Source organism: Pipra filicauda, unplaced genomic scaffold, assembly GCF_003945595.2.
Source record: "Pipra filicauda isolate LSUMZ 115617 unplaced genomic scaffold, ASM394559v2 scaffold626_size208873_pilon, whole genome shotgun sequence".
Lineage (NCBI taxonomy): Eukaryota > Metazoa > Chordata > Aves > Passeriformes > Pipridae > Pipra > Pipra filicauda.
The window spans coordinates 116753-142851 of record NW_024104783.1 but is presented as its reverse complement, the minus strand read 5'-3'; the positions used below and the strand labels follow the sequence as shown (position 1 = coordinate 142851).

The window sequence follows — 26099 nt, the reverse complement described above, 5'->3', positions numbered from 1 at the left end:
CCCCCAGCCAGTCCATGGCCACGGGTTATTTCTGGTGCTCCCCTGTCTGTCCCGCTCTCCTGGCAGGGTTTTCCTCTCGCTTTGACCTGCCGGGCTGGACGCAGTGCCAGCCTTCGGGGCTGGCTGCAGCTGTCCCGGCCCGTGCCAGCTCCTCCCCCAGCCAGCACAGAGCCTCCGTGGCCGGTGCCACACGGCTGCAAGGCCGGCTCGTCCTCCGGGCTTCCATGGCACTGCCGGAGCTCCCTGGCCGTGGGGCTGTGGCAGGCTGGGAGCCGGCCTTGGCTGGGTGACACCGGGGGAAGGAGGTGCCCGTCGAGGCCACCATGGCCCTGGCAGGTGCCCTGGAGCGGCTGCAGGAGGAGGCCATCTGCCCCATCTGCCTGGAGTACATGAGCGAGCCCGTCAGCATCGACTGCGGGCACAACTTCTGCCGGGGCTGCATCGCCAAGCACTGCCAGGACAAGGGGCTCTGGGCCGACGGGCCCTTCTCGTGCCCGCAGTGCAGGGCCTCCTGCCACCGCAGCGGCCTCCGCCCCAACCGCCAGCTGGCCAACATCGTGGAGGGCATCCGCCAGCTCGGGCTGCGGGGCGGCCTGGGCACCGAGCCCGACCCGGGCACCCCCCTGTGCCCGCAGCACGACGAGCGCCTCAAGCTGTTCTGCGAGGAGGACGAGGAGCCCATCTGTGTGGTGTGCCGGGAGTCGCTGCTGCACCGCCCGCACACCGTGTACCCCATCGAGGAGGCGGCGCAGGCCTACAAGGTAGGGCAGGCGGGGGCACCGGGGGGCCCTGGGCATGGCAGCAGCAGGGGGGGTCAGCCAGCAGGACCCCACCACCCCTCTCCCAACAGCACCGCTGGCACCTCCAGGAAAGCAGAGGAGGGGGTGGCAGAGATGGTGACACCCATCCAGCCGCTGGGATAAGGCTGGACCCGCTATCTCCCAAACTGTGGATGGATCCAGGCTAATCCCTGTGCATCCAGCTCAGGATCCAGGCTCATCCAGGCTCACCCTGTCCATCTAGCTCAGGATCCGGGCTCACACTTTCCATCCAGCTCAGGAGGCAGCCTGGCTCCCTGCCCCTCCAGGACTTGCTGGAGAAGCTGAGGCAGTGCAGACCCTCCAGGACCCCCTGGAGAAGCTGGGACAATGTAGATCCTCCAGGACCCCCTGGAGAAGCTGGGGCAGTGCAGACCCTCCAGGACCCCCTGGAGAAGCTGGGACAATGTAGATCCTCCAGGACCCCCTGGAGAAGCTGGGGCAGTGCAGACCCTCCAGGACCCCCTGGAGAAGCTGAGGCAGTGCAGACCCTCCAGGACCCCCTGGAGAAGCTGGGACAATGTAGATCCTCCAGGACCCCCTGGAGAAGCTGGGGCAGTGCAGACCCTGCAGGACCCCCTGGAGAAGCTGCCCTGAGGACATTTCGCCTCAGGTGCAGCAGTGCTGGCACCAAAACCCCAAATGCCCAGTGGGCAGCACCACCAGCCACCTGCCACACCTGCATTGAAGGAGAGCTGTCACTTTGCCCTCCAGAACATGAAAAATGAAGAAAAAATACAGGGAAAAGCTGAGGAGCATGGGGAGGGTTAACGCTGCGGGTGGAGTGAAGAGCACAGCTGCTGGGTTCGGGTGCCAGGGCTGGCACTGCCTGGCACTGGGTCACTGTCCCCCCCCAGGCAGAGGGGACCCAGCCAACCTGCCCTGCTGGGGTGAGCTCAGCCCATGTTCCCTCTTTTCAGGTCAAACTCCAGATATCCCTGGAGAATCTTTTGAAGGAAGCGGAGGAGGTGAAGAAGCGTGAGTCAGCAGAGAGGATGAAAACCCAGGAGTGCAAGGCAGGTGTCTGGCTTAATTCTTAAAGAATGAGCTTCAGAGACATCAGCAGTTAAAAAAATAACATCCTGAAGGGTTTTGTCTGGGGACATGGATTTGTCATAATCTCCAGGATGGGGCATGTCCCCCTGTCCTGCTGTCAGATGTAGGAGCTGTGCTGGAAACCAGGCTCAGAACCCTGTGTGGCTTTGTAAAAAGGTTTGGAAGGAGCAGCGCTCCAGTTTCCCTGGAATCACGAGGGCTTTGTGATGGTTGAACAAATAGACACAGGGTGTTTTTTATTGCCTTTTGTTTTACAACATGTGCTTCAGTTCCAAGCCAGGTGTGAGCCGTGTGGTGAGCTCTGCTCCACGGCAACAGGAACCAGAAGTGTTTTCATTAAGAAAAGAAAAAAAAGCTCAATTACTGCACCTCTGCCTGGCTCCAGATGGTTCTGGGGAGAGCAGACGCCAGCAAACAGCTGCATTTCATGTCCCTCAGGGTGAAAGCTGGAAAGTGAAAGTAACTACAGAAAAGGAAATGAAACTGCCGGCCCGGAGTTATCCAGCCCTGAATCTGAGCTGAGGATTAATCAGCTCTGGCAGGGAAAACAGGACTCTCCACACTGCCCTGGCTGATTACTCAATTCCCTTGTCTGGGCAGCCCAGCCAGGGGTGGTGGGATTTTGGGATGCCCCTGTGAGCCCACTGTCCCTGTTGGAGCTGGGGATGGAGATTGTGAGGGCTGTGTCACTGTCCCCCCACTGTGGGATCCTGAGTCAGGGCTCAGCAGCAGCTCAGCTGCCTCCAGCTCCCTCTGGTCGTGCTTTTATAGTAAAAGGAGAAAAAAGTCCCTTGTTGGTGCTGGGGGAAGTGGCTGTGGCTGTCCTGGCTTATCAAGCCTCCAGGACTCAGGGCCAAGGAATCATGTGCTTGGATGGAAAAGTAAGTGGAATTTAGTTTCCTTTATCTTCTGCATTCTGAGGTTTCCTCACTCAAGCTACTGTGGGGTGTTTTCCTGCTCCTCCAGTGTTCCAGGAAAGTGCCAATTTATAGGAAGGAGGGGAAAGACTAAAGCACTGGCAGACCCTTCCCATTGCTGGCCCCTCACCCTGCAGTGGGACACTCGGGGAACCCTCCCTGGGTCTCCCTTTCCATCCCTTCCCAGCCTTGAGGCTTTTTTACATGGACAGATAGTGACAGGACAAGGTTTTAAACTAAAAGAGGAGAAATTTAGGTTGGATATTGGGAAGAAATTCTTGGCTGTGAGGGTGGGGAGGCCCTGGCACAGGTTGCCCAGAGAAGCTGTGGCTGCCCCTGGATCCCTGGAAGTGTCCAAGGCCAGGCTGGACAGGGCTTGGGCCTGGGCTAGTGGAAGGTGTCCCTGCCCATGGCAGGGGGTGGAAGTAGAAGGCCTTTCAGGTCCCTTCCAAGCCAAACCATTCTGTGATTCTTCCAGCTACTTCCCTTTGCTGTGGGGTTTTCCAGCTGCCCGAGCAGTGGATTAGCCTGGATTTGGCTGGAGGTTCGAGTTGTTCCTCCAGCTGTACCTAATAAAAACCTACCCTGGCACCTGGAGGCACCTCCTTGCAGCCCAACACCCCCCCCCCCCCCAAGACATCTGGGGTCCAGCTGAGCAGAAATGCCTTGGGGCAAAGTCCTGCTGTTGGTAAACTGAGGATGTGGAGTGGGAATTCCGGTGAGGTGGAAGCACAAATTTCCTCTGGCTGCTTTTTAAAATTCATGCACTTATGTCAAAAATGTGGTGGTTTCCCAGGGCCTTTCCCAGCTCCATCTCAGCTTCCTGGCTAATAGTGTCTCTCTTCACCTCACATATCTTCTCATCACAAGGAGATGGTGAAGAAAAAGCGGGAGAGGATCGTGAGCGAGTTTGGGAAGCTGCATCGGCTGCTGGCGGATGAGGAGAAGCTGCTGCTCCAGACGCTGGAGGAGGAGGAGAAGCAGATCTTGCTGCTGATCAATGAAAACCTGGCCAGGCTGGTGGAGGAGAAGTGCTTGCTGGAGGACCTGATCCTGGAGATAAAGGAGAAGAGCCAGCAGCCGGCTGACGGGCTGCTCAAGGTCAGGCCATGCCACCAGCCCCACTGCCTCAGCCCTGGGGCCTTTGCCACCTGGGGTTGGCTGGTGGGCACGAGGGGCTGAGCCACACACCCAGAATGGCTTTTGTCTCCTCCTCCTAGGACATGAAAAGCATCCTGAGCAGGTGGGTACCTGTGCTCGTTCTTGGTAGGTACCACGATTAATCCTCACAGGTACCCATGATTGTTCCTGGTAGGTACCATGATTGTTCCTCATGAGTGTCCATGATTATTCCTGGTAGGTATCTATGATTATTCCTGATAGGGACCATGATTGTCCCTCCTACTGTCCTGGCTGCTCCAGGTTCTGAGGGAGATGTTTGTGTCTGCTCCACACCAGCCACCTTGTCTTCCCTGTCCAGCATCTGGTTTGGTCCTCCTGGGGTAGACACAGGAGGGACTGAGTCAATCCCTCAGAGGTTCCATCCTCTTTTTCCAGGGGCTCAGAGCCAAGGTCTTGCCTGGCTTGTGACATGTGAGATGTGTCCCCTCCTAAGGGACATGCTGCCCGGTGGCCTTGCTCCTTCCTTCCCTGGGACTGGCACTGCTGCTCCCTGGATCGTTTCACTCTGATCCCATCAGGATTGCTGATATGGTTATCCCTAGTGCTCATCCCAGCCACAGAGCTCCAGGGAAGCTCCAACAGCAGGGCATTAATGCCACTCCCAGCAGGAGAGGGGCCGTGCTGTGGGCTCTGGGTACAGCCCATGGGCATCCGTGTCTTCCCAGGTGTGAGGAGGTGAAGTTCCATTCCCCCAAGCCTGTGTCAGTGACCCTGAAGGAAAACTACAGCATTCCCGAGCGCTGCCTGGGCATGAGGGACATGCTGAAGAAGTTCAAAGGTAAGGGGCTGCTTTTGTGCCAGCTCCTGGCACATTTGGGTTCTGGTTGCCCCCATACCCCTGGGCACGGGGAGGCTTTTCCAACAAGCTTTGTCCAGCTGGTCCCACTTTGTGCACTGATGAGTTCAGGATGGTTTCATGGTGGGGAGACCTTCCTTGTTGTGGTCTTAGGTGGGTTGTGGGTGGATCCTAAAGGCTTGGAGGTCACTCAGGGGTTTGAGGCACCCCGTTGCCCGTGAACTCTTGCTCTCAGTGTTGGCTCTCTCTGAAGGTTCTCAGCCACCCTCGTTCTGCCCCTGCTCTGCAGCAGATACCAAACATCTTGATGTGGTTTATGGTTATCTCGATTTTCTACGTTGCACTTCCCCATTGCCAGGGGCTGAGCAAAACCACAGGCACGAGCAAACAACCGTGGGAGGCTGGAAGGTCTGGGGGAGCCCAGCACCCACAGAAACACAGAACAGCTGAGGTTGGAGGGGACCTGCAAGGATCACCTGGTCCAACCCCCCTGCTCAAACAGGGACACCTGGAACTGGTTGTCAGAACCCTCATCCAGGTCACAGGCAACCAGCAGTAGGACAAGAGGGCACAGTCTTAAGCTGCGACGGGGGAGGTTTAGGTTGGACATCAGGAAGAAGTTCTTCACAAAGAGAGTGATCAGACATTGGAGGGGGCTGGCCAGGGAGGGGGTGGAGTCACCATCCCTGGAGGTGTTTAAGAACAGCCTGGATGTGGCACTCGGTGCCATGGTGTAGTTGACAAGGTGGGGTTGGGTCAAAGGTTGGACTCGATGATCTCACAGGTCTCTTCCAACCTGGTTGATTCTGTGGTTCAATGATTCTGTGATTCTGTGTCCATGCCTGCAGACCCCTGAAGCCTTGTCTGTCCTTCCACCCTTCTCTCTCTCCAGTGGACGTGGTCCTGGACCCCGAGACGGCGCACCCGGAACTCAGCGTGTCCGAGGACCGCAAGAGCGTGAGGCGTGGGAGCAAGAAGCTGCTCCTGTCCCTCTTCGACAACCCCAAGAGGTTTGGCACCGCCCCAGTGGTGTTGGGCAGTCAGAGCTTCTTCTCAGGCCGCCACTACTGGGAGGTGCAGGTGGGAGACAAGCCCGAGTGGGGGCTGGGGCTGTGCCGGGAGTCCGCCGGCCGCAAAGGCACCGTCCTCTTCTCCCCAAACAACGGCTACTGGGTGCTGAGGCTGCAGAACGGGGGCAGCTACGAGGCCCTGACCTCCCCCATCTCCCCCCTGACCCTAAGTGTGAGGCCCCGGCGCGTCGGGATCTTCCTGGACTACGAGGCAGGAGAAATCTCCTTCTACAACGTCAGCGACCGCTCCCACATTTACACCTTCACCGACCGGCTCACCGGGAACCTCCGGCCTTTCTTCTTCCTGGGGGGCTTTCTGGGGGGCAGAAATGCAGAGCCCTTGGTGATCTCCTGGGTCAGGGATACGCAGGGGACCGGGTGTGTCATCCTGTGACAGCGGCTGTCCTGGATTCTCACCGGTGGGCAGAGACCTGGGAGCCCAACCGGCTCCTCCAGTGAGCAGGAGCACCAGGGAAACACCTCTGTGCCTTGGGGAGGGTCCTGGCAGGATCCCTGCATGGTCCTGGCTGCTGGCTGGGCGTGACCTGATCCATGTGACACCCATCGTGTGCCACGTCCGTGCTGGGAGGGGCTCTTCGTGCCCTCACCCTCTGTGCCACCGATGGGGACAGGGGAGTCCCCTGATCACTGATGCCCTGGTGCTCATCTCACAGGCTGCTGGAGAAGGGTATAAGCCCAGCCTGCCACGTAGTGCTGATTTTGGTGTGAATTATATCAGAATAAGGCAATAAAGGGTTGATTTGGGGAGCCTTGTGTGGTTTAAGGTGTGGTTTTGTGATGTGTCCATCCCTGATAACCCAAAACATTTCAGAGGGCAAAGGGTGCTGCTGGACCTGCTCCTCTCCAGCCCAGAGAGCAGCTGTGGATCGTGTCCTTCAGACAGAAATCATAAAGCTGCTCAATTTGAGGCCGACTGAATTCAAATAAAATGAGATTTGGTAAAACACAGCCTGAAACACTCAGCACAATTTATCATTGGATCTTTGAATCACAGAATGGTTTGGGTAGGAAGGAACCTTAAGGGACCCTGTTCCACCCCCCTGCCATGGGCAGGGACACCTTATACTAGCCCAGGTGGTGCAAGACTGCATCCAACCTGGCCTGGGACATTCCCAGGGATGGGGCAGCCACAGCTTCTCTGGGCAACCTGTGCCAGGGCCTCACCACCCTCACAGGGGAGAATTCCTTCCCAATATCCCTTCCCAATATCCTCTGGCAGTGGGAAGCCATTCTCTCTTGTCCTGTCACTCCAGGCTCTTGTAAATAGTCTCTTGAATTTCTCTGGGATGTCCTGGATGGTGCTTTAGGAGTCTCCTGGTGACAAATGATGCTGGACTGGGATAGCAGTTTGAGTTCTGTTGTGTTTTGGGGAGTTCCACCCTCCTGCCTTCAGTTACAGGGTATGTCTTTTGGAAGCCACAGGGCAGAGAGATGAGCCCAGTCCCAACTTTGCCACGTCCCAGGAAGGAGGAGGGTGCTGGATCTCAGTGGGATCTGCAGTGCATTGACACCACGGCAATCTGACAGGGAGATTATGATTTTGTGTCAGCTCCATGGAGAGGGAGTTTATGGAATCTGAGGCAAGAAGGGACATGAACTTTGAGGGCTGGAAGCAGAGGCATTTGGAAGGGGGGAGTAGTGAGGACAGCCAGGAAAACCTGCTGTGCAGGGAAGAAACCAGGGCAAATGTCACTGGGCCAGGGGTGGGGCGAGGTGGCAGGATGGAAAGTGTCCAGAGAGCAAAAGCAACCCGACCCTGGGGAGGGACAGACGAGTGACACTTGCTGCAGTGCCGGGGGGGGGTGGTGGTGGTGAAGTGCTTCCAAAAGAGCAGGAGGAAGTGCAACAGCTGGGAGATCTTGCAGAGAGAGAGAAAAAATGAATGAGAAGGAAGGATGTGAACTCATCCTGATGCGGCATCCACAGCGTTTCTAGAAATCATGAATCTGCCTTGCCGGGAAAGACAGTGGAGGTCAAAGGCATCAGAGAGCTCTGAGCAGGCTCCCAAGTTTTCCAGCTGGTGGACTCTCTGCATCACCTGCAACTAAGGAACTGCTCAGGGCAGATACCAGTTTGATGCCCAGACTGGTTGGCAATGGGCAGCTGGAGAGAAGCCAGGAGCACTGGGGTCTGGTTTTGGGAGCTCTCTGGCTGTCCAAGTGTGGTTTGCAAGCAGGATTTCTGGTTAAGTCATGGCAAGTGGAGCTTGTCCCTGTTCTCCTCAGTGGAACTGCACTGATTGCCTGGCTCTGGCCTCCACACAGACCCTGCAAGGCCCAAGTCTGCTCAGCCTCAGCCAGGAGGGGGATGGCTGCACAGGATCATGGAATCATTTAGCTTGGAAAAGACCTCTGGTGTCATGGAGTCCATTGTCCCAGCACTGCCAAGGACTGCTCTGCTCAAGGTGTCTGGCTTGGCTGAAGGAAGAAATCCCTTGGGATACCACATCTGGCAGAGTGTCCACGGGTTGGGTGTTGCTGTTTTTTGAGCAATCAGTAGATTAAGGTCACATTTTTAGGCTCAGTTTTGTTACCCAGACGCACTGACAGTGTCCCCTGTTATGACTCAGCACAATTTACAGCCTTGCAGCTTTAGAAATGTGCTTTCTCAACAAGTTACATTTTCCTTTCTCTTCCAGCAAAAAATGTTTTGTCGCCTCAGGGGGTTGTGAGTCATTGTCTGCTTCTTTCTAAGCACTCAGCAGAAATGGCCTTTTGGGTCTTTGTGGCCACTTCTGCCTTCTCCTGGCTGTCACAGGGAAGGTGACAGCCAGGCACCATTTCTGCCATGATACTTCCATGTCTTCCTCAGCCCTGGAAGTCTGGGATACCTCCCTGCTTTAGGAAAACACTGCTTTTGTATGCAGCCTGCCAACCCATCCCTTTTTACATCACATTTTTGAATTCTGGCCCCTCAGAAGTGACACACTCCCTGACTGTGGTGTCTCTGGGAAGAGCTGGTCTGGGTGGGGGATGAGCCTCCCCTCCCTGGGGCAAACCAGGACCTGGTCCCTGGGATAAGGCACAGAGCTGGCACTCCTGAGTGCACGGGCATTTTGCCTTCAGGGTGTCCCATTCCTCTCTGAAAAAGCGGAGATGGAAAAGCCATCAGACCACGAACCATGACTGCCATCAGTCCACATCTCCATCAGCACAGTCCAGCTCCTCCTCCTGTGGGGTGCCAGACTCCAACCTCCAACTCCTCTGGCTTTTGTTGTGCCTCAAAATGCCTGTGGACACACCAGAGTGACGTAAACAACTCACATAGAGATGTGCAGGGATGTTACAACAATGATGCTATTCTTATCACAGTAAGGACTTAATTTCAGTAAATTAATGACTTAAATTCAGTAAATACCACACCCTGGTTTCAGGATGAGTCCCTCTCTTAGTAGTTTACAAATTCTGAAACCCTTGACAGCATTGTTCTTGTTTTGATCTGAATCCAGAGGAAACCCCCTCGAAAGCCACCCTCCTCTGGGGTCCCAGCCCCTCTTTCTCTTCATCTGCTGCCTCAGCCTCAGTGCCCTCTGCTTTCTTGTATTCCCCTGCCTGAGCACCTCACAGGGCTGTTTCTGGGAGGCATGAGCACCACAAATAGCCATGAGCTTCCCAGGGAAAAATTTCCTCCCTGTGAGGGTGGGGAGGCCCTGGCACAGGTTGCCCAGAGAAGCTGTGGCTGCCCCATCCCTGGGAGTGTCCAAGGCCAGGTTGGACGGGGCTTAGAGCAACCTGGGCTAGTGGGACAGTGTCCCTGCCCAAGGGGTGTAATGACATGATCTTCAAGCTTCTTCATGATTCTTTATGATTCCACAGCCCAAGGGCTGCACAGTGTGAGGGTTTCCTTGCATTCCTCAGCTCCAGCAGCAAAATCAGCCTCAAAAAGCTGCATCAACAGCAAATACAGCCCCTGCTCCGGGCAGGGGGATCCCTGGGTGTGGATTTGAGCTGATGGTGACATGGGTACTGCAGCTCCTGCCTGCTCTGGGCCACCATCCTCACTGCTCCTCCTCTGCAGAGCGTGGGGGCTCTGGAGATGCCCAGGGATGCTCTCCCCACACACACCCTCCTCCTGCCTTTGCCTCTCTCGTGTGGGCTCCGTTCACACCTCAGTGCCCAAGGGGGGGGTGGATTTACAGCACTTTGGGTCCCTCTCCGGCACTCTGCAGCTCCTCTGAGCTGTCACACGTGGGTGGGTGTGAGATCAAGGCAAACATGAGCAATTCAGGGCTCCCTCAGGCTCCCAGAATAGTGGTGAGGAGTGAGCTGAGGTACCCGCAGCGTGGCTGCTGTGGGAGGCTGGAGTGTGACCCGAGTGGTTGAGGACATTGCACAGGGGGTTGTTCTCCACAGGCTCCAACAGTGCCCAGGCTGGGTGATGCTCCCGGGGTGACCCCACACCCTGTGTCCTTCAACAAGAAACCCCAAGGCTGTGGGACTGCCCCCACAGGGGCAGATGGGGCTTGTATCCAAGAGGCACTGTGGAGGCTCAAGTGATTTTGGGATGATCCCATTGCAGGTCTTCCCCCTCCTGTCCCCTGCTCCTGCTGTTCCCTGGAGTGAGGGCAGCTCTGGGCACTGGGGTCTGTGCCAGTCTCAGCCCTCAGGGGCACGTCTCTGGGCTCCAGCACTCTGCTGGTTGGCACCCAATGGCCCAAGTGTTTTCACCTCCAGCATGGCCATGATGATCCCTGCTCCTGGAGCTGGTCCTGGGGCGTGCAGGGCCTGGGGAGTCCAGGCTTGGACCAAAGCCGCCACCTCCACATGCAGCTCTTTGTCCCCAGGGTGAAATCCACCCCCCAGCCAGGGGCTCCCTCCCCTCAGGAGGAAGGAGGCTCTGCTCCTGCTCTCCACCTCCCTCTCCTCCTCCCTGGGTGCTATTTTGAGTGGATGCAGTGGTGGGATGACTGATGGCATTCACGCTGCCCCGTGGGCTGGGGAGCCGGGGGCTGCAGTTCCTGAAGTGACAAGATGTTCTCCTTCCTCCCCCAGACACACCCACGTCCCCCTGATCCCTCCCAGCCCCACCCGGGGCTCCTCTGGCTGCTCATCTCCCACCCAACCTCTGTGTCTGCTCCTCTTCACCCCTGCCCAGGAGCTCCCCTCCCGCTCTGCCCCCCTGTGTCACCCTGATGGTCGTGTTTGTCCTCCCACGTTCAGTCTGGAAATGCTGTGGGGTGAGCTGAACCTTTTCTCCCTCGGGAGAAACCCAAATCCTCCTTGTTCATCCAACAGAGCCTGCCCAGAGCTGACCAGAGCAACCCGAATACCCGCAGTGGGGAGGGAAATGCCATCAGGGATGTGGGAAATGCCATCAGGGATGTTGGAATTGCCATCAGGGATGTGGAAAATGCCATCAGGGATGTTGGAAATGCCATCAGGGATGTTGGAATTGCCATCAGGGATGTGGGCTCCATCTCCTTCAGCTCCAGGGGGGACCAGTGGAGATGTCTCCTTGCAGGGGCAGGTCCTGCCCTGGGCTGGGGTCCAGCAGGGTGATCTCTGGAGAGGAATCTCCAGGGATGGGCAGGTTTTGGGGGCACAGAGAAAAAACACCTTTTCTCCTGAGAGGGAATATCTGCCAAGCCTCATGTCCCAGGTAAATGAGAGCTAAATGAAATAGTTCTGAAAGTCTCGCAGGGAAACGTATTTTTTCCACCCTCAGCTCTGGGAATAGCTGATCCATTTTAGCTGCAGCTCTCAGAAAGCTTTCCCTAAACCAGCCAATGTGTTAAATTCCAGGCCCTAAAGGTAATATTTTAATTGATTATAATGGGGCCAGGGATGGAATTTAACGAGCTCCCGGTTGTCATAATGAGTGGTGATTAAATGCTTTCTAAAAAGTGTGAGCCAAGCTACCTGACTGTAATCTGAGCCTTTCTCACACCTCCTCCTTCATGGTTTTTCTTGTCTTATTTTGCAAAACAGGACGTTCAGACAGGGAAAGCTTGTGGGAGTTTTGACAGTGTGGAAAAGGAAATAAAGAACATGTTGCCACTATGATAATGTCAGCTATTGTCATCCCAAAGGGTTGTAATAGAGGCAAAGACAGAGAGTTCTTACAAAAATATTTATTTATTGAAATCTGGATTGAATATTATGCCAAAAGTACAATTAATTAAATACAGAACCTACAACCCGAGTCTGCATTAAAAAAATAAATCTATTAAATAAAATTCTTGTTTAGCTTGGAGTTATTGCACCTGATCCCTCCCCTATAAAAAATTAAATAGGAAACCATTAAGTTGGATTCTGGAACGTTTTCAGTTTCTCAGGTAGCTCTAAAGGGCACTGAAGCATTTCTGATGCACCCACAGCTGGGTCGTGCTCGCCCATCCCGGGAGCCGGGACACGGAGCAGGATCTGGGCAGGGTCTCAGTTCAGCTCCAGGTCGTTCATGTACTGCTGGACCCACTCCTGCTCGGGGTTGGCACAGACTTGCCGGCCCTTCTTGGTGATAAACCTGTGGGGTGCAGAGAGGTCAGTTTTTGGTGGGAGAATGAATGGGGAATCACAGGATCACGGAATGGGCTGGGCTGGAAGGGACCTTAAAGATCATCTCATTCCACTCCCTGACTTGGACAGGAACACCTTCCACTAGCCCAGGTTCAAGGCCCTGGCCTTGGACACTTCCAGGGATGGGGCAGCCACAGCTTCTCTGGGCAACCTGTGCCAGGGCCTCCCCACCCTCACAGGGAAGAGTTTCTTCCTAATGTCTTATGTAAATTTACTCTTTTGGTTTTCATCCCAGCAGGGGATTCCAGGGACAGAACAAGAGCCCTGCCCAATTCCAGCCTCTCCCAAGGGTGGGATGAGAATACTGTGCCCATCCACACCAGTTAAGTCTTCAAAGTGGTAGAGCAGGACCAGGGTGAGACTTCTGTGCTCTAAACCCACAGAGCATCACCTTGTACTTCTTGTCTCCCCCAGCCTCCATCCCCTGTCTTTGGAAAAGGGCTGTTTCCCTCCCTGGATCCTCATCCCAAATCCCCCCCTGCCCTGAGGAGGGGACTTACACAACGCCTGGCTGGGGGCACTGGCTGTTGGTCTCATAATAATCCACCACGAAGCTCCGGGGCAGCTGCCGGGAGAAGTAGGAGAAGCAGCAGGAGGTCGGGGGGTCGGAGCCAACTGTGGAGGGCAAAGACAATCATCAGCAGGGGCAAGGGATGGGGAGCAGGGCCAGGGAGCTGGGATCCCACATCCCTGGCTCTGGGGAGTAGGGATGACGTGGAAGAAGAAGAAGGGAAAAGGAGAGGTCTTTTTAATTCTTCCTTCAGTTTTTTCCCTGTTGGCTTCACCCTGAGCTGGCACTGACAGAGCCTGTGTCACCAGGCAACATCTCCCAGCCCAAACCTGGCCACCCTCAGCCCTCCTCAGGGTGCCCTGCACAGCACCACTGACCTCTGCAGCACTGTGTGGGGGTGTGGTTGTGGTTTTAACCCTCTTTTACCCCAAAAAGGGTAAAACAGGGTTTAGGTTTTACCCTAATGGTCTTTGAGCTGTGCCTTTCCCGGGGCAGGAGAGCCCCCATGACCCTGGAACACATTCCTGAGGATGGTCTGACAACATGGGGAGGGACCCAGGGTGGAAGTGCTGGCAGAAGGGACTCTGTCCCAGCAGGGGCATCTCTCCTGTCCCCATGGAGGGAGGATGGGGAGCCCCTGGACTTACATGGTGCAGCAGAGCTCTGATAGCAGAAGGCAGCAACCAGGACGGCGAGGGCAACCACGGAGACCTTCATGTCAGCAGAGAAGTGGTGGCTGGAGCTCAGCAGGCAAGGGGAGCTTGAAAGCCTCTTTTCTGGCTGATGCTGAGACGGTCACCAGCCCCTCAATTTATGGGGCGAGAGGTCCATGTGGAGCCTTACGTAGGCATGATGGAATTTCCCCCAGAGGAGAGTCCACTCGTGGTGCAGTCCCGTGATGGAACAGAGCAGCCCCAGCCCCGGAAGAGTGAAGCTCCCCCCTTGATTCAGTGCCTCCCCAGTGACACAGGATATGAAACAGTGACTGTGGCTATTTCTGCTTCTTTCATGCCTGTCCCTTAGCAAGAAGTTCCTCTGTGGAGGTTCCTGCATTTGTCAAGTCCCCTGTTGCCCAACCTGCCTGAGTAGCCCAAAGGACAGAGCTGGGCAGAAGGGCATCAATGGGATGAGGCTGGTTAGGGGAAAAAGGGGCTGTGGGACTGGAAAAGGTCCTTTACCATGGACTGCTTCCCTCACACACCGCCCCGGGAGCAGGAGATGGGAGCTGTCACCAGAGCCCTGTACGTGTTCCACAGAGCTGGAGGTGACTCAGGGCATGTCCTGCAGCTGTGACAGCACTGCAGGCACCAACACAGGTAGTGGTGAGCATGAGACGGGAATCCCAGAGTTGAAGCACTCAAATTTCCTCAAATTTAAGGGAAGGGAGAGAGCTGAGATGGGGTGTTATCTCCTGGAAGTGCCCGTTGCACTCCAGGTCCTATAAAGAGACCCTGAATGACCAATTTGGACTAGACAGTTAAATTTCAAGGGCTACTGGTAGGTGAGGCCTTTCATTCTTAGCCTTGGGGCTGCAGAGAGCCATAAGATGTTTGGAGACTTTGTGACCCTGAGGATGAGGCAGAAGGAGCTCCAGCAGCAGGGTGAGGAAGGAGACACTGCTTCTGAAGATCAGGAGATCAGGAGCAGAGTAACTGGGGTGAGGCCATGAGTAGAAACTGGGATTTTGGGAAGAAAAGAGTATCCTGTCTCAGCAGAAAATTGTCATGACAAGGGGAAGTAGCACATCATATGGGAGAGGGTAAGAGCTCACAGCTCTCCCTGGGCTGAGACAGGGATGGTTCACTGGGAAGAAGCCACCAGCCTGCACAGAGTGCCATGGAGGTCTAACAAATTCCCCTCTGTCCCTGAGGAGGAGAGGGAAGGCCTGGCAGGGAGGTGATGAATGCTCTGGGAAGAGCTGGGGGCTCTCCAGCTGTAATGAGATGTTCCTAGAAGGATATGTGTTCTCCAGAGAGAAGCAGGCGTTCCTGGGATGTGACTCCTTTTTATTTTCAAGGCATCATGGAGTGGTGATGTCTTGGGGGATGCTTCCAGTGGAAGGATTATAACGTCAAGTGGAACAACCCAACCTCACCAGCAGCACCTCTGCACCCTCCCCACAGTGCTGGGCACTGACTCATCCTCTTTCTATTAAAGGCTCCAGCCCCTGCCCCAGGAACCTTCTGGAAATAACCCGGTGTTTTCCAAATATCCTCCAACACTGCATGGTGGGCACAGCCCTCCAGCAGCCATGGCTGGTTGGCTCCATGAGGGATAACTGCTGTGCTCCAGGCAGGATAATTCTCTACTCCAGGCAGGATAACTGCTGTGCTCCAGGCAGGATAATTCTCTGCTCCAGGCAGGATAACTGCTGTGCTCTAGGCAGGATAACTACTCTGCTCCATGCAACCAGAGAGGGGTCTGGAGGACAAGGCCACCTTGGACTTGCACAGGAGAAGTCCCAGGGATGTCCCACCCTCAGGGAGGTTCCTGGTGGGAGCCGTGGTGATGCCCCTCACCCAGGCAGATTGATCCCATGGAGCAAATGCGGCTCTTGCCAAGTTGGGCATCACCTTCCTGGACACACCACGGCCCCCTCTCCATCCTTCCCTCTGCACAGGCACCTCACAGGTTCACTCATCCATCCAGATCCCATTCCCTCACTCCACTCGTCATGTTGCCTGTTCCCAGCTATCCCAGGAGGATGAGGAGGGCTCCTGGCCAGGCAGGAGATGGGAACTCGGCGTTCCGACTGTTCCAGCTGGACTAGGAGCCGTCTGTGAGTGAGCTCCAGCTCCCTCGGATCCCGGCTGGCTGCCCAGGGAATACAGTTGTGGAAGTACGTAAGAGCTCTGAGCTGTTCCCCGTGATTGTGCCTTCAAGAATTCGTGGGTCATGTCTCCAGATCCACCTCCTCCAGCCATCTGCTCCTGCCCAGAACTCCATTTATGGGGAGGAAATGAAGACGAGACCCGTCTGATAAAAGATGAGTCTCGTGAAAACAGAGGAATTAATTGGAAATCTGCAGCGATTATTCAAATGTTTCCAGTGAAAGATTTCCCCTCTCAGGCAGCTGGACACCTCCCTGCCTTCATCCCTTTGCTACCAAGAAGATGCCAAACTATTTCAGACTCTCAGGGATCATTTTTTTAGTTAATAAAAACAAAAAAAATTCCTTAATTCGGTGAGTCAGTTTAGTTTAGACAATTTGTTTTACAGGGGTCTGGGAAGGGCTGAAACTTTACTACTGCTGAAAGCAAAAAATAATCCCAGAGCCAGGTTCTCGAGGAATCTAATTTTTCCTTAGAAATCTGAGCAAAGCCCTCGCTCTACCAGCTGGATAAAGGTGGGAGGTTACAGTCATGTCGGTGATGCCCTGGGATGTCACAACACATTCCTAAAAAATGTTTCCTTACCCACTCCCCACATTCCAGTCATGATGAAATGACAGAGTCACCTCTTCCAGCTCTTCCCCTTTTTTAGGAAGAGAGGTTGGGTGTGTTTTGGATGAAGAACCATCCTACCCTTGAGACATGAAGATGGCCATGGAGGAGCGGGCAAAGTGGGCTGGAACATCTCCAGGGGGATTAAGTTCATTGCAGGGCAAAACTGTGGTATGAGAGGGAAGTTTTCCCATCTTGGCTCCAGTGGTTTCAGGATTCCTGACTCAGCAGGCACTGTTTGGAGTCAGTGGGACTTGAAGGAGTCTGGCTGATGCTGCTCTGATTTACACAAAGAGGTTTTCTCCAAGTCCCTTCAAAAAATCCCAGGAGAAAGTGCTAAGGAAAGCAAATGCCCAAAATAGACTCAGTGACAGCAGAAATGGGGAAATTCTCCATCTTGAATGAAAAGGGGAACCTGGAAAAAACTGGTGAGACTGGCTGATGTAAGGTGCTATTTCTAGCAGGGTTTAATGAGGAGGAATTGGGATTAGCTCAGAAAAGGAAGTAATTAAAAAGGTCCTGGGTTCAGAAACTGCCTCTAAGACAAGACCCATCATTTCCTGCAGCTGCCTCCCTCCTGCCCAGCTCCAGCACCAGTGGCTTTGTACCAGCACCCAGGAATTTCACCCCCACCATTCTTGACATAGGTGGAGAAATGTTGGGGTTTTTCAGATGATGTCATGTCCCAGAAAGGGCTCCAGTGGGACCCTGTGCCTGTGGGAGTGACTGGGGATTGTGTCTCCAGTGTGGAGGGGCAGGGGGAGAGCAGGGCCACCTTGGCTGGTGGCATGAGCAGTGCTGGTCACCTCTGGCTGCATTCCAGAGGAAACCCTGAAGTCATGTCAGGGCAGGAAGTTGCTCAGAGCTGATAAGAAATGTGTATCTTGTCAGAGGTTCCGTCCTCCCCCGGAAAGACTTTTCCCAGTCTGGAAAAAACACCCCCCAGGGAACACAGTTCTTTCTGGTGGCTGATGCCTCAGACCTCTCCTGGCCTTTTCTTGGAAGCAAAGCACATCAAAAAGGATGAAGTGTACAGCATTTCAAAGCAAATGAAAGTGAAATAAAAAAAGCCTCCTTGCTCCAAATCCTTGGCATGAAAGGACAAAACAAAGAAAACTCGAATTTTAGGAATTTTTGAGCTTTAGGGACTGGCTGTGGGGCTGTGCTTCTGGCTTGCCCTGACTGCTGGTTCTGGGGGCTGGGATATGCCTGACCCTCACCCCTCAGCATCCCTCAAAGCCCAGATGTCTGGGAGCACCAGGCAAAGTCTCTCTGCGGGAGCTGCATCCTCTGCCCACCTCGTTGGTGAGTCCCCCAGCAGGAGCAAGGAGGACCAGGCTGAAAATTCAGAGCTCTGCTGGGATGGCAACTATAAGAGAGTAAATTTAGATAAGACTTTAGGAAGAAATCCTTCCCTGTGAGGGTGGGGAGGCCCTGGCACAGGTTGCCCAGAGAAGCTGTGGCTGCCCCTGAATCCCTGGAAGTGTCCAAGGCCAGGTTGGACAGGGCTTGGAGCAACCTGGGCTAGTGGGAGGTGTCCCTGCCCATGGCAAGGGTGGGACTGGATGGGCTTTAAGGTCCTTTCCAACCCAAACCATTTTGGGATTCTTTGAAAACCAAACCCAGTTTTTAAATGAACCCACTGGGACTTGTCTGCTCATCGTAGCAGAGGAAAAAGGAAAATAAGGAAGACACAAGTTGATTGTTTTCATTTTCCTTGGTGCTCCTGGAGTGCAGCTCTCTGGAGGTTTGGTGGGATGGGTGCAGGCAGCCAGGGGAGCACAGGGTGGTCACTGCACCCCAGGGGTGCTTCAGGGGTGGCTGAGAACAACCTTCCCCTCCTCACTGAGGGGGCTCAGAGCAGAGACAACCTTTAAGCTTGTGCCAGGGCCATTGCCAGGCTGGAGGACTTCCCTAATTATGGCTTCACGGAATCATTAAGGCTGGAAAAGCCCTCTGAGACCATCGAGTCCAACTGTTCCCCCGGCACTGCCAAACCCACCACTGACCCACGTCCCCAAATGCCACATCCACACGTCTGTTAAACCCCTCCAGGGATGGAGACCGATGGCCCTCAGCCCCCCTTCAGCCCCCCAAGTGCCCAGGGCTGCTTTGGCCCCTCTCTGCAGGCAGGGCTGTGTCACTGGGGGGGGTTGGAGCCCCACGGGAGGTGTGAGCTCCCAAGGGAGGGGTGACTTTCCAGCTGCCAGTAAACCCCGTGGGCACACACAGATGTTTACTGGCCTCTCGATTTGTGCAGAGCTGTAAAACCACTTCCCATGAGTGGGGCTGGTTGGAGGTTGGGGCTGGTTGGAGGCTGGGGAGCTCTGCAGCGTCTCTCTGAAGTGCAGGGCCTGGCCCTGTGCTCTGGAGGGTTTGGCCACCCCAGACGGGTTTGTGGCCTTCAAAGGGGCCATTGTCTGGCTGCCCTGGTCAGCACGGGCTGTGCCTGGCACCCACATCCCCTGGGGCAGAGGAAAGGGTTGCCAGTGTGCCACAGCCCCTCAGCCCCTCCTGCACCCCTCCACAGCCCCACAGCCTCTCCTGCACCCCTCCACAGCCTGACAGCCTCTCCTGCATCCCCCCACAGCCATTCAGCCTTTTCTGCATCCCCTCACAGCCTCACAGCCTCTCCTGTACCCCACCACAGTCCCACAGCCTCTCCTGCATCCTCCCACAGCCCCTCCTGCCTCCCTCCACAGCCCCACAGCCCCTCCTGCATCCCCCCACATCCCCTCAGCCTCTCCTGCATCCCCCCACATCCCCACAGCCCCTCCTGCACCCCTCCACAGCCCCTCAGCCTCCCCGTGTGGGCTCCTGCATCCCCTGGGGACCGTGCAGGGAGGTGGTGTTGGGGTTGGTTTATGAGTGGCAGTGGAGGGACTTGGCTTGGTCAGGGATCACTTCTCCCCAGGCTGTGAGCAGAGGGACAATGCTGTGACCCTCAGAGCACCTCATCTCTGCCCTGGGTGAGACCACCAGCGTCTCCCAAATGGAGCACCCCACAACCCAGAGTGTCCACCCGTGGCCTTATGGGCACCTCACTCCCCAGAGCTCACATCTGCTCATGGACTTATGGGCAGGAGGAGCAAATGGCTGTGGGAAGTGACAGGGGTGAATTCATACTCTTTCTGTGCTCCAAGACCCTTCAGTGCCAGGACTGGGAGGGTGAGCTGTATCCCAGGGGAAGGCAGACAGAGCCCCCCCTCAGCCTGGGGACAGCCCTCACCATCACCCACCCAAGTGCCCTGCATCCCCCTGCCCTGGGGGTATGGGCTTTATGGCTCTTGGCAAGGGCAGGATTTCAGGGGGACCTGAAGGAGTCCCAAAAGCCTTGTCACCGTTTATACCCCAGGGGGTGATGGCACAGCACCCCCACAACATCCTTCCCTACAGTCTCCCTCTTTGAATACTTTCAGCTTTCCACTTCTCCCCTGCCTGCACCAAAACAAACCTCGCAGCCCAGCCTGGGTGGGGCTGAAGTGGTAAAAAAATTGGCTCGTTTCCAGGAATAATAAAGGAAGCTTGAGAGGGGTCAGCTCAGGAACGCTTGAGCTGCAGGAACTGCAATAGCAGAGGGCTCTGGGATTTGCCAGAGAAGCGAAAACCAGCGCACGGAAGCAGCAAACCGAAACCAGAAAGTGGCTTTGGAGGTCAGCGAGGGGGAAATGCTCAGGGCCATCCCGGGCTGGATCAAAGCTGGAGCCCTGGGGCTGGGGGAGGAGGGACCCCCCCTTCCAGGAGGCTTCTCAGCGCTCCGGGGGAAACAACATCGCAGTGACAAAGGGCAGCTCTGTGGGCACAAACTGCTCCGTGCCACCACACAGCCGAGGGGTGCAGCTGCAGCAGCTCTTTGCAGCCTCCTCCTCCTCCTCCTCCTGCTCCAGCTTCACCACATTCAGCAGCCAGGGATGGTTTCTTCCCTCTCACTGACCATCCCAATGCTTCCAGGTGGAGGACAGAGCTGCCGGTCACATCCCCCCTGCCTGCCCTGGTGCTCTACGCGCACCATCAGCCCTGCAGGGGAGCAGAAGGTGTGAAGTTCCCATGATCAAAGCTGTCCCTGGCTGTGTCTCTGTGCAGCCACAGCCTGTGTCACCTTGTCACCGGTCGCTGCAGTGCTGGTGTTTGTCACTTCCCCGAGCACACACTGACACGAGAGTTGCGAGCACAGAGGAACAGAAAACTCCCACTCTTGGTTTCTGCATGATTTATTTCCATGGCAAAAAGCCATCATTTGGTTTCGTTCCGTAATTTGGCCAAAAGCCGGAGCCACTTCTTGTTCTGCCCAGAGCTGCTCAGACTTACCCAGGGAATGAAGAACTGGTCCTGCCAGGGCTTGTTGTGAATCTGGAAAAATCCAACACCTTCCCTGATATCCATGTCAGGACTTACAGAGCCCTTGTCCCTACTAAAAGCACACACTTGGCCACTCTGCTGAGGTCTCTGCCCAGTTGAGGTTGAGCCTGCAGCCTTCCACAGGGATGTAAGACCATGAGAGGAAGGAGGAATGCAAAAGAGATCCTCCCTGTGGGGTAAGTGTGGGAAGGAACAGACCATCACCTGTCTTGGAGGCCTTGAACCTTCTCCTTTCAGTCCCTGCTGGGGACGAGCCAGTTTATGAAGGTTGGTGACTCCACTGATCTCATGTGCAGCCCCAGGGTAGCTGAGCATGGAGTTTGGGCTTCTGGGGGTGAAAATCCAGGCTCAGGAGCCCAACCACAGGCCTGAGAACCCTCCCTGCAGTGGAGGGTCTTTGACTGCACCCCCAGAATGTGGCAGAACATCAGGAAGCCCAGCTCACTCCCTCCCTGCTCCCCAGGCAGGAGCTGCCCTGAGCTGAGACTTGAAAGTCTCTCCCATGCCAGGGGGGTTCTCCAGCACTTGCTTCTCACCTCTTTAGCCAGAAATTCATCTTCAACTCAAGGCATCCTTTGCACGGAGAGGTTCAGGCTGGCAAAGTGTCTCAGGTTTGGCAAATCCCTTCTTCCAGTGAACTCCCTGCTCCCAGGTGAGATCCTGCCCTTTGGGATGCCTGGGACTGTTGAGGGCAAGCTGGTGAAGTGTGGGTTAGATAAACACCAGTGAGAGAGGCTGGGAATGGGCTGGAGGGTTGTGACCTGTGGCACAAAGTCCAGCTGGAGGCCAGGCAGCAGCAGGGAACCCCAGGGATCGATACTGGGTATTCTTTTATATCCTTATGACCTGACTGATGGGACAAAGTGCACCCTAAGCGAGCTGGCAGGGGACACAAAACTGGGAGGAGGGGCTGGCACACTGCAAGGACATGCTGCCTTCACAGAATCATGGAATGTTTTGGGTTCAAGGAGATCTTAAAGCCCATCCCGTTCCACCCCCTGCCATGGCAGGGATGCCTCCCACTATCCCAGGTTGCTCCAAGCCCCATCCTACCTGGCCTTGGACACTTTCAGGGATGGGGTAGCCACAACTTCTCTGGGCAACCTGTACCAGGGCCTCACCACCCTCACAGGGAACAATTCCTTCCTAATATTTAACCTAAATCTTTTCTTTTTTAGTTTAAAGCTGTTCCCCCTTGTCCTGTCCCTATTGGCTCGTGTGACATCCATAGAAACCTCGTCAGGCTGGAGAAATGGGCTGACAAAAACCTCATGAAGTTCAACAGGAGAAGTGCAGAGTCCTCTCCCTGGGGAGGAACACCCCCAGGCACCCCCAGGATATGCCAGTGCCAACCAGCTGGAAAGCAAAAGGCCCCAGGGCTCCTGGTGGACACCAGGCTGGACATCAGCAGCAAAATGCCCTTGGCACCCAAAGTCCAACAGGTTCCTGGGATGCCTGAGGAGGAGCATTGCCAGCAGATCAAGGGAGGTGACCCTTCCCCTCTGCTCAGCACTGCTGAGGCCCCTCCTGGAGTGCTGGGTCCAGTTCTGGGCTCCCCAGTACGTGGACATACTGGAAAGAGTCCAACAAAAGGCCATGGAGATGATGAAGGGGCAGGAGCATCTCTCCAAGGAGAAAACGCTGACAAAGCTGGGACAGTTCAGCCTGGAGAAGAGAAGGCTCAGGGAGATCTTAACAATGTGTGTGTGGGGGGTAAAGTAGACGGACCCCAACACTTCTCAGTGGCCACTGACAGGACAAAAGGCAGCAAGAAATTCCATTTAAACACCAGATAAAATTTTATTGAACAACAAAACAGGCTGCCCAGAGAGGCTGTAGAGTCTCACAGCCCACCTGAACATGGTCCTGGACAGCCACTGAGCAGGGACTGGGCCGGGTCCAGTGAATTCCAGCACCCTGCTGGCCCGTGTTAACCCAAGCACTGTTGGTCTGGGGGGGGGCAGGCAGAGCGTTTTGGGAAGCACAGATCCCTCAGTCCAGCCACCTCTGAGCTCCACAGGCAGCCTCTGATAAGCACCCGCCACATAACGGCACGAGAGCTGTCGCTCGGTTTGGTTTTTTTCCAGAGTTGCATAACCTTATGCAAACACTGAGCCTTTCCCTATAGAGCCTCACAGGGAAAACCCCTTCCTGCAGTCCAGAGAACCCGTTCTCCTCCTTGTGGCCAGGCCACCTGGCACAGTTAGTTTCCTTTCGATTTGAATAACTCCAGAACGAGCGCTGAGTCAGAGCTCACATACTTGGCTCCACTGTATCCCATTATTCCTGGCTTTCTTTTCATTCCCTTCAGCTATTTCACTTTCGTGTCATCCTTTATCATCATCCTGGACTTTCCATTTCGAGTTCTCCCAGCTCCTTTTAAAAGGGAGCAGATTCCAGCTGCTTCAGACGGAGCTGCATCTTCCGGAGCTTTTGGTCCTGCTCTGACATCCCTCACCCGACGGAAAGATGAAGGTCTTTGCAGCTGTTCTGGCTCTTTTCCTCCTTGCAGCCTCCTTCTCCCAAACTTTCTCTGGCCCAGGTGAGTCCTGCTTTTTCATTTGTGAAGGAAGAACAGATCTGAGCCTTTGCTGTTATTTCTCCTTTGGGATCCCAGGCAGAAAACTGGGAATTTATCAGCATTGGTGCCACTGTCTGCTCTGCGCAGAGATCAGCTGCTTGTAGGAACCCTGGGATTAAAAAATCCATCCATCCATCCATCCATCCATCCATCCATCCATCCATCCATCCATCCATCCATCCATCCATCAGCACTCTGAGAAATCTGAGAAGGATTTGGGTTGGAAGGGACCTTAAAGGTCATCTTTTTCTACCCCTCTGCCATGGACAGGGACACCTTCCTATCCCAGGTTGCTCCAAGCCCCATCCAACCTGGCCTTGGACACTTCCAGGGGTGGGGCAGCCACAGCTTCTCTGGGCAACCTGTACCAGGGCCTCACCACCCTCCCAGGGAATAATGTCTTCCTTGAATCCAACCTAAACTGACCTCATTTATTTTAAAACCACCCCCCTACTTGTCCTAGAGCAACTAAAAAGTTTGTCCCCATCTTTCTTACAGACCCATCCTCCATTCATCCATCCATCCATTTATCCATCATCCATCCATCTGTCCATCAACCCTGGGCTCAGAGTACTTATTCCTGATTAGAGTTGAGGGATTTCAGCCTCTGCCCTGGGTCTGGGGGAGGTGGGGAAGCGAAGCTCTGAGCACTGGCAGGGTGGGAATCTCCTGCAGTACCTGATACCGCTCCTGGCTTTGGCCCAGGTGATCCCCAACATCCGTTTAATTTGAATTGTTCTCTAATTCCCCTCTCCCTTCCCCACCAGCACGGCTCCCAGTGCTCACACTGTTTGTCTCTTTGCCTCTTCCAGTTGGACCTGACCTCCCCATCTGCTGCTTCAAGTTCACTCGCCACGAGCTGCCCCGGGACCGAATCCTGCGTCACTACAGCACCAGAACCAGCTGCCCCCAGCCAGGCATTGTGTGAGTGACCCTGGGCTGGCACAGGGCAGGGACAGGGCAGGGACAGCCACCCTGGGGGTGACCAGCCCTGCAGGGTGGCTGTGGGCACGGGGGGGGTCTGCAGGAACAGAGCAGGGAGAGGCGAACCCCAAGGGAAAAGGGCTGGCACAGGGACCGCTGGGGATGCTCCTTAAAATCTGGGTTATGGGGATTTTAGTATAACTCTTTCAGCACTTTAGCTAAGTGCCTGTGAATTAGGTTCCTGAAATGGTGTTTTGTATTTCTTGTCAAGAATCCCGATGGACAAAGGTTGTAGCAAGGCAGAGAACATTTCATCTGTATAAAATGTTCTTGGAACAGGACATGGCAGGCACATCGCTTGACTGAAGAGAGTCAAAACTATCCAGAAGTGCCCAAAATCCCTGACAATGGTCAAGGCAGGACAGACAGAATTGATGAAGACTTTTATGGGTGTCTTGGGATCACCAACTCAAATCTGGGAGTTGTGCCTGTGGAGCATGGACAGTTTTTGTGCTGGGTGCATCCCCATGAGGGATATTAGTTAGGTATTCTAATTAGATGATGCTGTAAGTTTGTAAAACCTGTGTGTGTGTGTGTGCATAGACCTTTGTGCACCTAAGACAACTCATTAAAGAGGTTTTTTTTTTACCTTTCTATACTAACATTGTCCAGAAAAGGATTTCTTCGATTTTAGGCAACAGGGACACCCAGGGATGTTCCCACGGGAGTCGAGGAGGCAGCGTGGGAAAAGGGGTGGGAGGGGTGGAGAATCACAGCCAGAATCAGCTCGGGGCAGGGGGGAAAACCTCTTGCAATGCCCCGAATCTGGGATCCAGGCTGTCCTGGGAAGCAGCTTGGAGCCAAGGCCTGACGTGTCCCATCCTGTTCCACAGGTTCGTCACAAGGAGAGGCCACCAGGTCTGTGCCAATCCCAGTGACACCTGGGTCCAGAGGTACCTGCAGAGCTTGGAGCAGAACTGAGCCGGGCAGGATGGCAAGTGGAGCTGCTGTCCTGCACAAATCACCTCATCCTGAGCCCCAGCCATGGAGCAGGGACAACGGGAGCTGCAGGAGCCCACGGCATCTGCAGGTGTCTCCAAGGGACTGCTGGAAGGACTCCCCAGGACACCTCGTGTTGTTGGGGTTGCTGCTGCTCACCCTGAGCTTCCACAGACTGGGCTGTGACCTCATCCCTCTGCCCTGACCCTCCACTGGTAGCCTGGCAAGGCCCAGGGGGCTGCACCTTTGTTATGTTATTTGAAATTATATTATTTGTTGTTGTATTGAAGTTACAGTAAATTATTTATGAAATTATCATATGGGGTAGGCAGTGCTTTTTTTTTTTTTTTATGGGAGGGTGACAGGGAGGATATTTATAGGATGGTGACCCAATATTAGATGATGAGTGGCCCTGGTTTGCACACGTGAACTCATGATTCTGGAGAATAAAGAATTTGGACAAAACCTCTGCTTTTTTCCTTTTCTGTGCCTCTCTGTGGTGTTACAGCACAGACAGAATGCCTCCCTGAGCCTCTCTGCAGCCTCTCTGTGACATGTGAAGATGGGAAATGGTTTGAGGCAAACCCATAAAGTTTCCATCCTGCAGACCCGTGAATATCCTCTGAGATCACATGCACCCCCACTTCCCACATCCTCTCCACAATTAGATGTGTTTGTACCCACATGTGGGACTTTTACATACATGACTCCGCTCTCCACACACCCCAGGCACGTCCCATACCCTCCCTTGCTGCTCCCAGCCCCACACACCCCCCTCAGACTGGTCCCTGGGTGTGCAGTGGGGTGGTGATGGGACGTGGTGCTGCAAGGGGTAAAACCCTGCCAGTTTTTGGGGGGGAAGCAGGGAGAGAGGCTCATATGAGGGAAGCAGAGGGGATGGAGGTGC

At 54.9% G+C, this 26099-nt stretch overlaps 3 protein-coding genes across 4 annotated transcripts; 2 read left to right on the top strand and 1 right to left on the bottom strand.

Annotated features, from left to right (window-relative positions):
• The first annotated feature begins 180 nt into the window (after positions 1-180).
• LOC113992189 (E3 ubiquitin-protein ligase TRIM39-like) lies at positions 181-6609 on the top strand. Of its 2 annotated transcripts, none has more exons than XM_027729269.2 (6): positions 181-761; positions 1739-1834; positions 3665-3892; positions 4012-4034; positions 4639-4751; positions 5662-6609. In XM_027729269.2, the coding sequence occupies exons 1-6, from the start codon at positions 324-326 to the stop codon at positions 6231-6233; spliced, it is 1470 nt and encodes a 489-aa protein (XP_027585070.1). In that variant the 5' UTR covers positions 181-323; the 3' UTR covers positions 6234-6609. The 2 variants fall into 2 exon arrangements, with proteins under 2 accessions (XP_027585070.1, XP_027585069.1); XM_027729268.2 differs by having other exon boundaries at positions 182-761; positions 3662-3892.
• A 5625-nt stretch (positions 6610-12234) lies between these two features.
• On the bottom strand, positions 12235-13603 carry LOC113992188 (C-C motif chemokine 4 homolog). Its single transcript, XM_027729267.2, has 3 exons — positions 13534-13603; positions 12878-12990; positions 12235-12309 (listed from the first exon to the last, which is right to left on the bottom strand). Exons 1-3 carry the CDS (start codon positions 13601-13603, stop codon positions 12235-12237), a joined length of 258 nt encoding a protein of 85 aa, XP_027585068.1.
• Positions 13604-23053: 9450 nt separating this feature from the next.
• LOC113992193 (C-C motif chemokine 4-like) lies at positions 23054-25510 on the top strand. Its single transcript, XM_027729272.2, has 3 exons — positions 23054-23230; positions 24082-24193; positions 25087-25510. The coding sequence occupies exons 1-3, from the start codon at positions 23158-23160 to the stop codon at positions 25172-25174; spliced, it is 273 nt and encodes a 90-aa protein (XP_027585073.1). The 5' UTR covers positions 23054-23157; the 3' UTR covers positions 25175-25510.
• The last annotated feature ends 589 nt before the right edge of the window (positions 25511-26099 follow it).

Excerpts from the sequence above, each read along its gene's own strand:
- LOC113992189 (XM_027729268.2), top strand. The coding sequence starts at position 324 with ATGGCCCTGGCAGGTGCCCTGGAGCGGCTGCAGGAGGAGGCCATCTGC. Across the intron at positions 1,835-3,661 it reads TGAAAACCCAGGAGTGCAAG|GAGATGGTGAAGAAAAAGCG; the intron begins GCAGGTGTCTGG and ends TCTCATCACAAG. Across the intron at positions 4,035-4,638 it reads ATGAAAAGCATCCTGAGCAG|GTGTGAGGAGGTGAAGTTCC; the intron begins GTGGGTACCTGT and ends GTGTCTTCCCAG.
- LOC113992188 (XM_027729267.2), bottom strand. The coding sequence starts at position 13,603 with ATGAAGGTCTCCGTGGTTGCCCTCGCCGTCCTGGTTGCTGCCTTCTGC. Across the intron at positions 12,991-13,533 it reads TCAGAGCTCTGCTGCACCAT|TTGGCTCCGACCCCCCGACC; the intron begins GTAAGTCCAGGG and ends TGCCCTCCACAG. Across the intron at positions 12,310-12,877 it reads AGTGCCCCCAGCCAGGCGTT|AAGGGCCGGCAAGTCTGTGC; the intron begins GTGTAAGTCCCC and ends TTTATCACCAAG.
- LOC113992193 (XM_027729272.2), top strand. The coding sequence starts at position 23,158 with ATGAAGGTCTTTGCAGCTGTTCTGGCTCTTTTCCTCCTTGCAGCCTCC. Across the intron at positions 23,231-24,081 it reads CCAAACTTTCTCTGGCCCAG|TTGGACCTGACCTCCCCATC; the intron begins GTGAGTCCTGCT and ends TGCCTCTTCCAG. Across the intron at positions 24,194-25,086 it reads TGCCCCCAGCCAGGCATTGT|GTTCGTCACAAGGAGAGGCC; the intron begins GTGAGTGACCCT and ends CCTGTTCCACAG.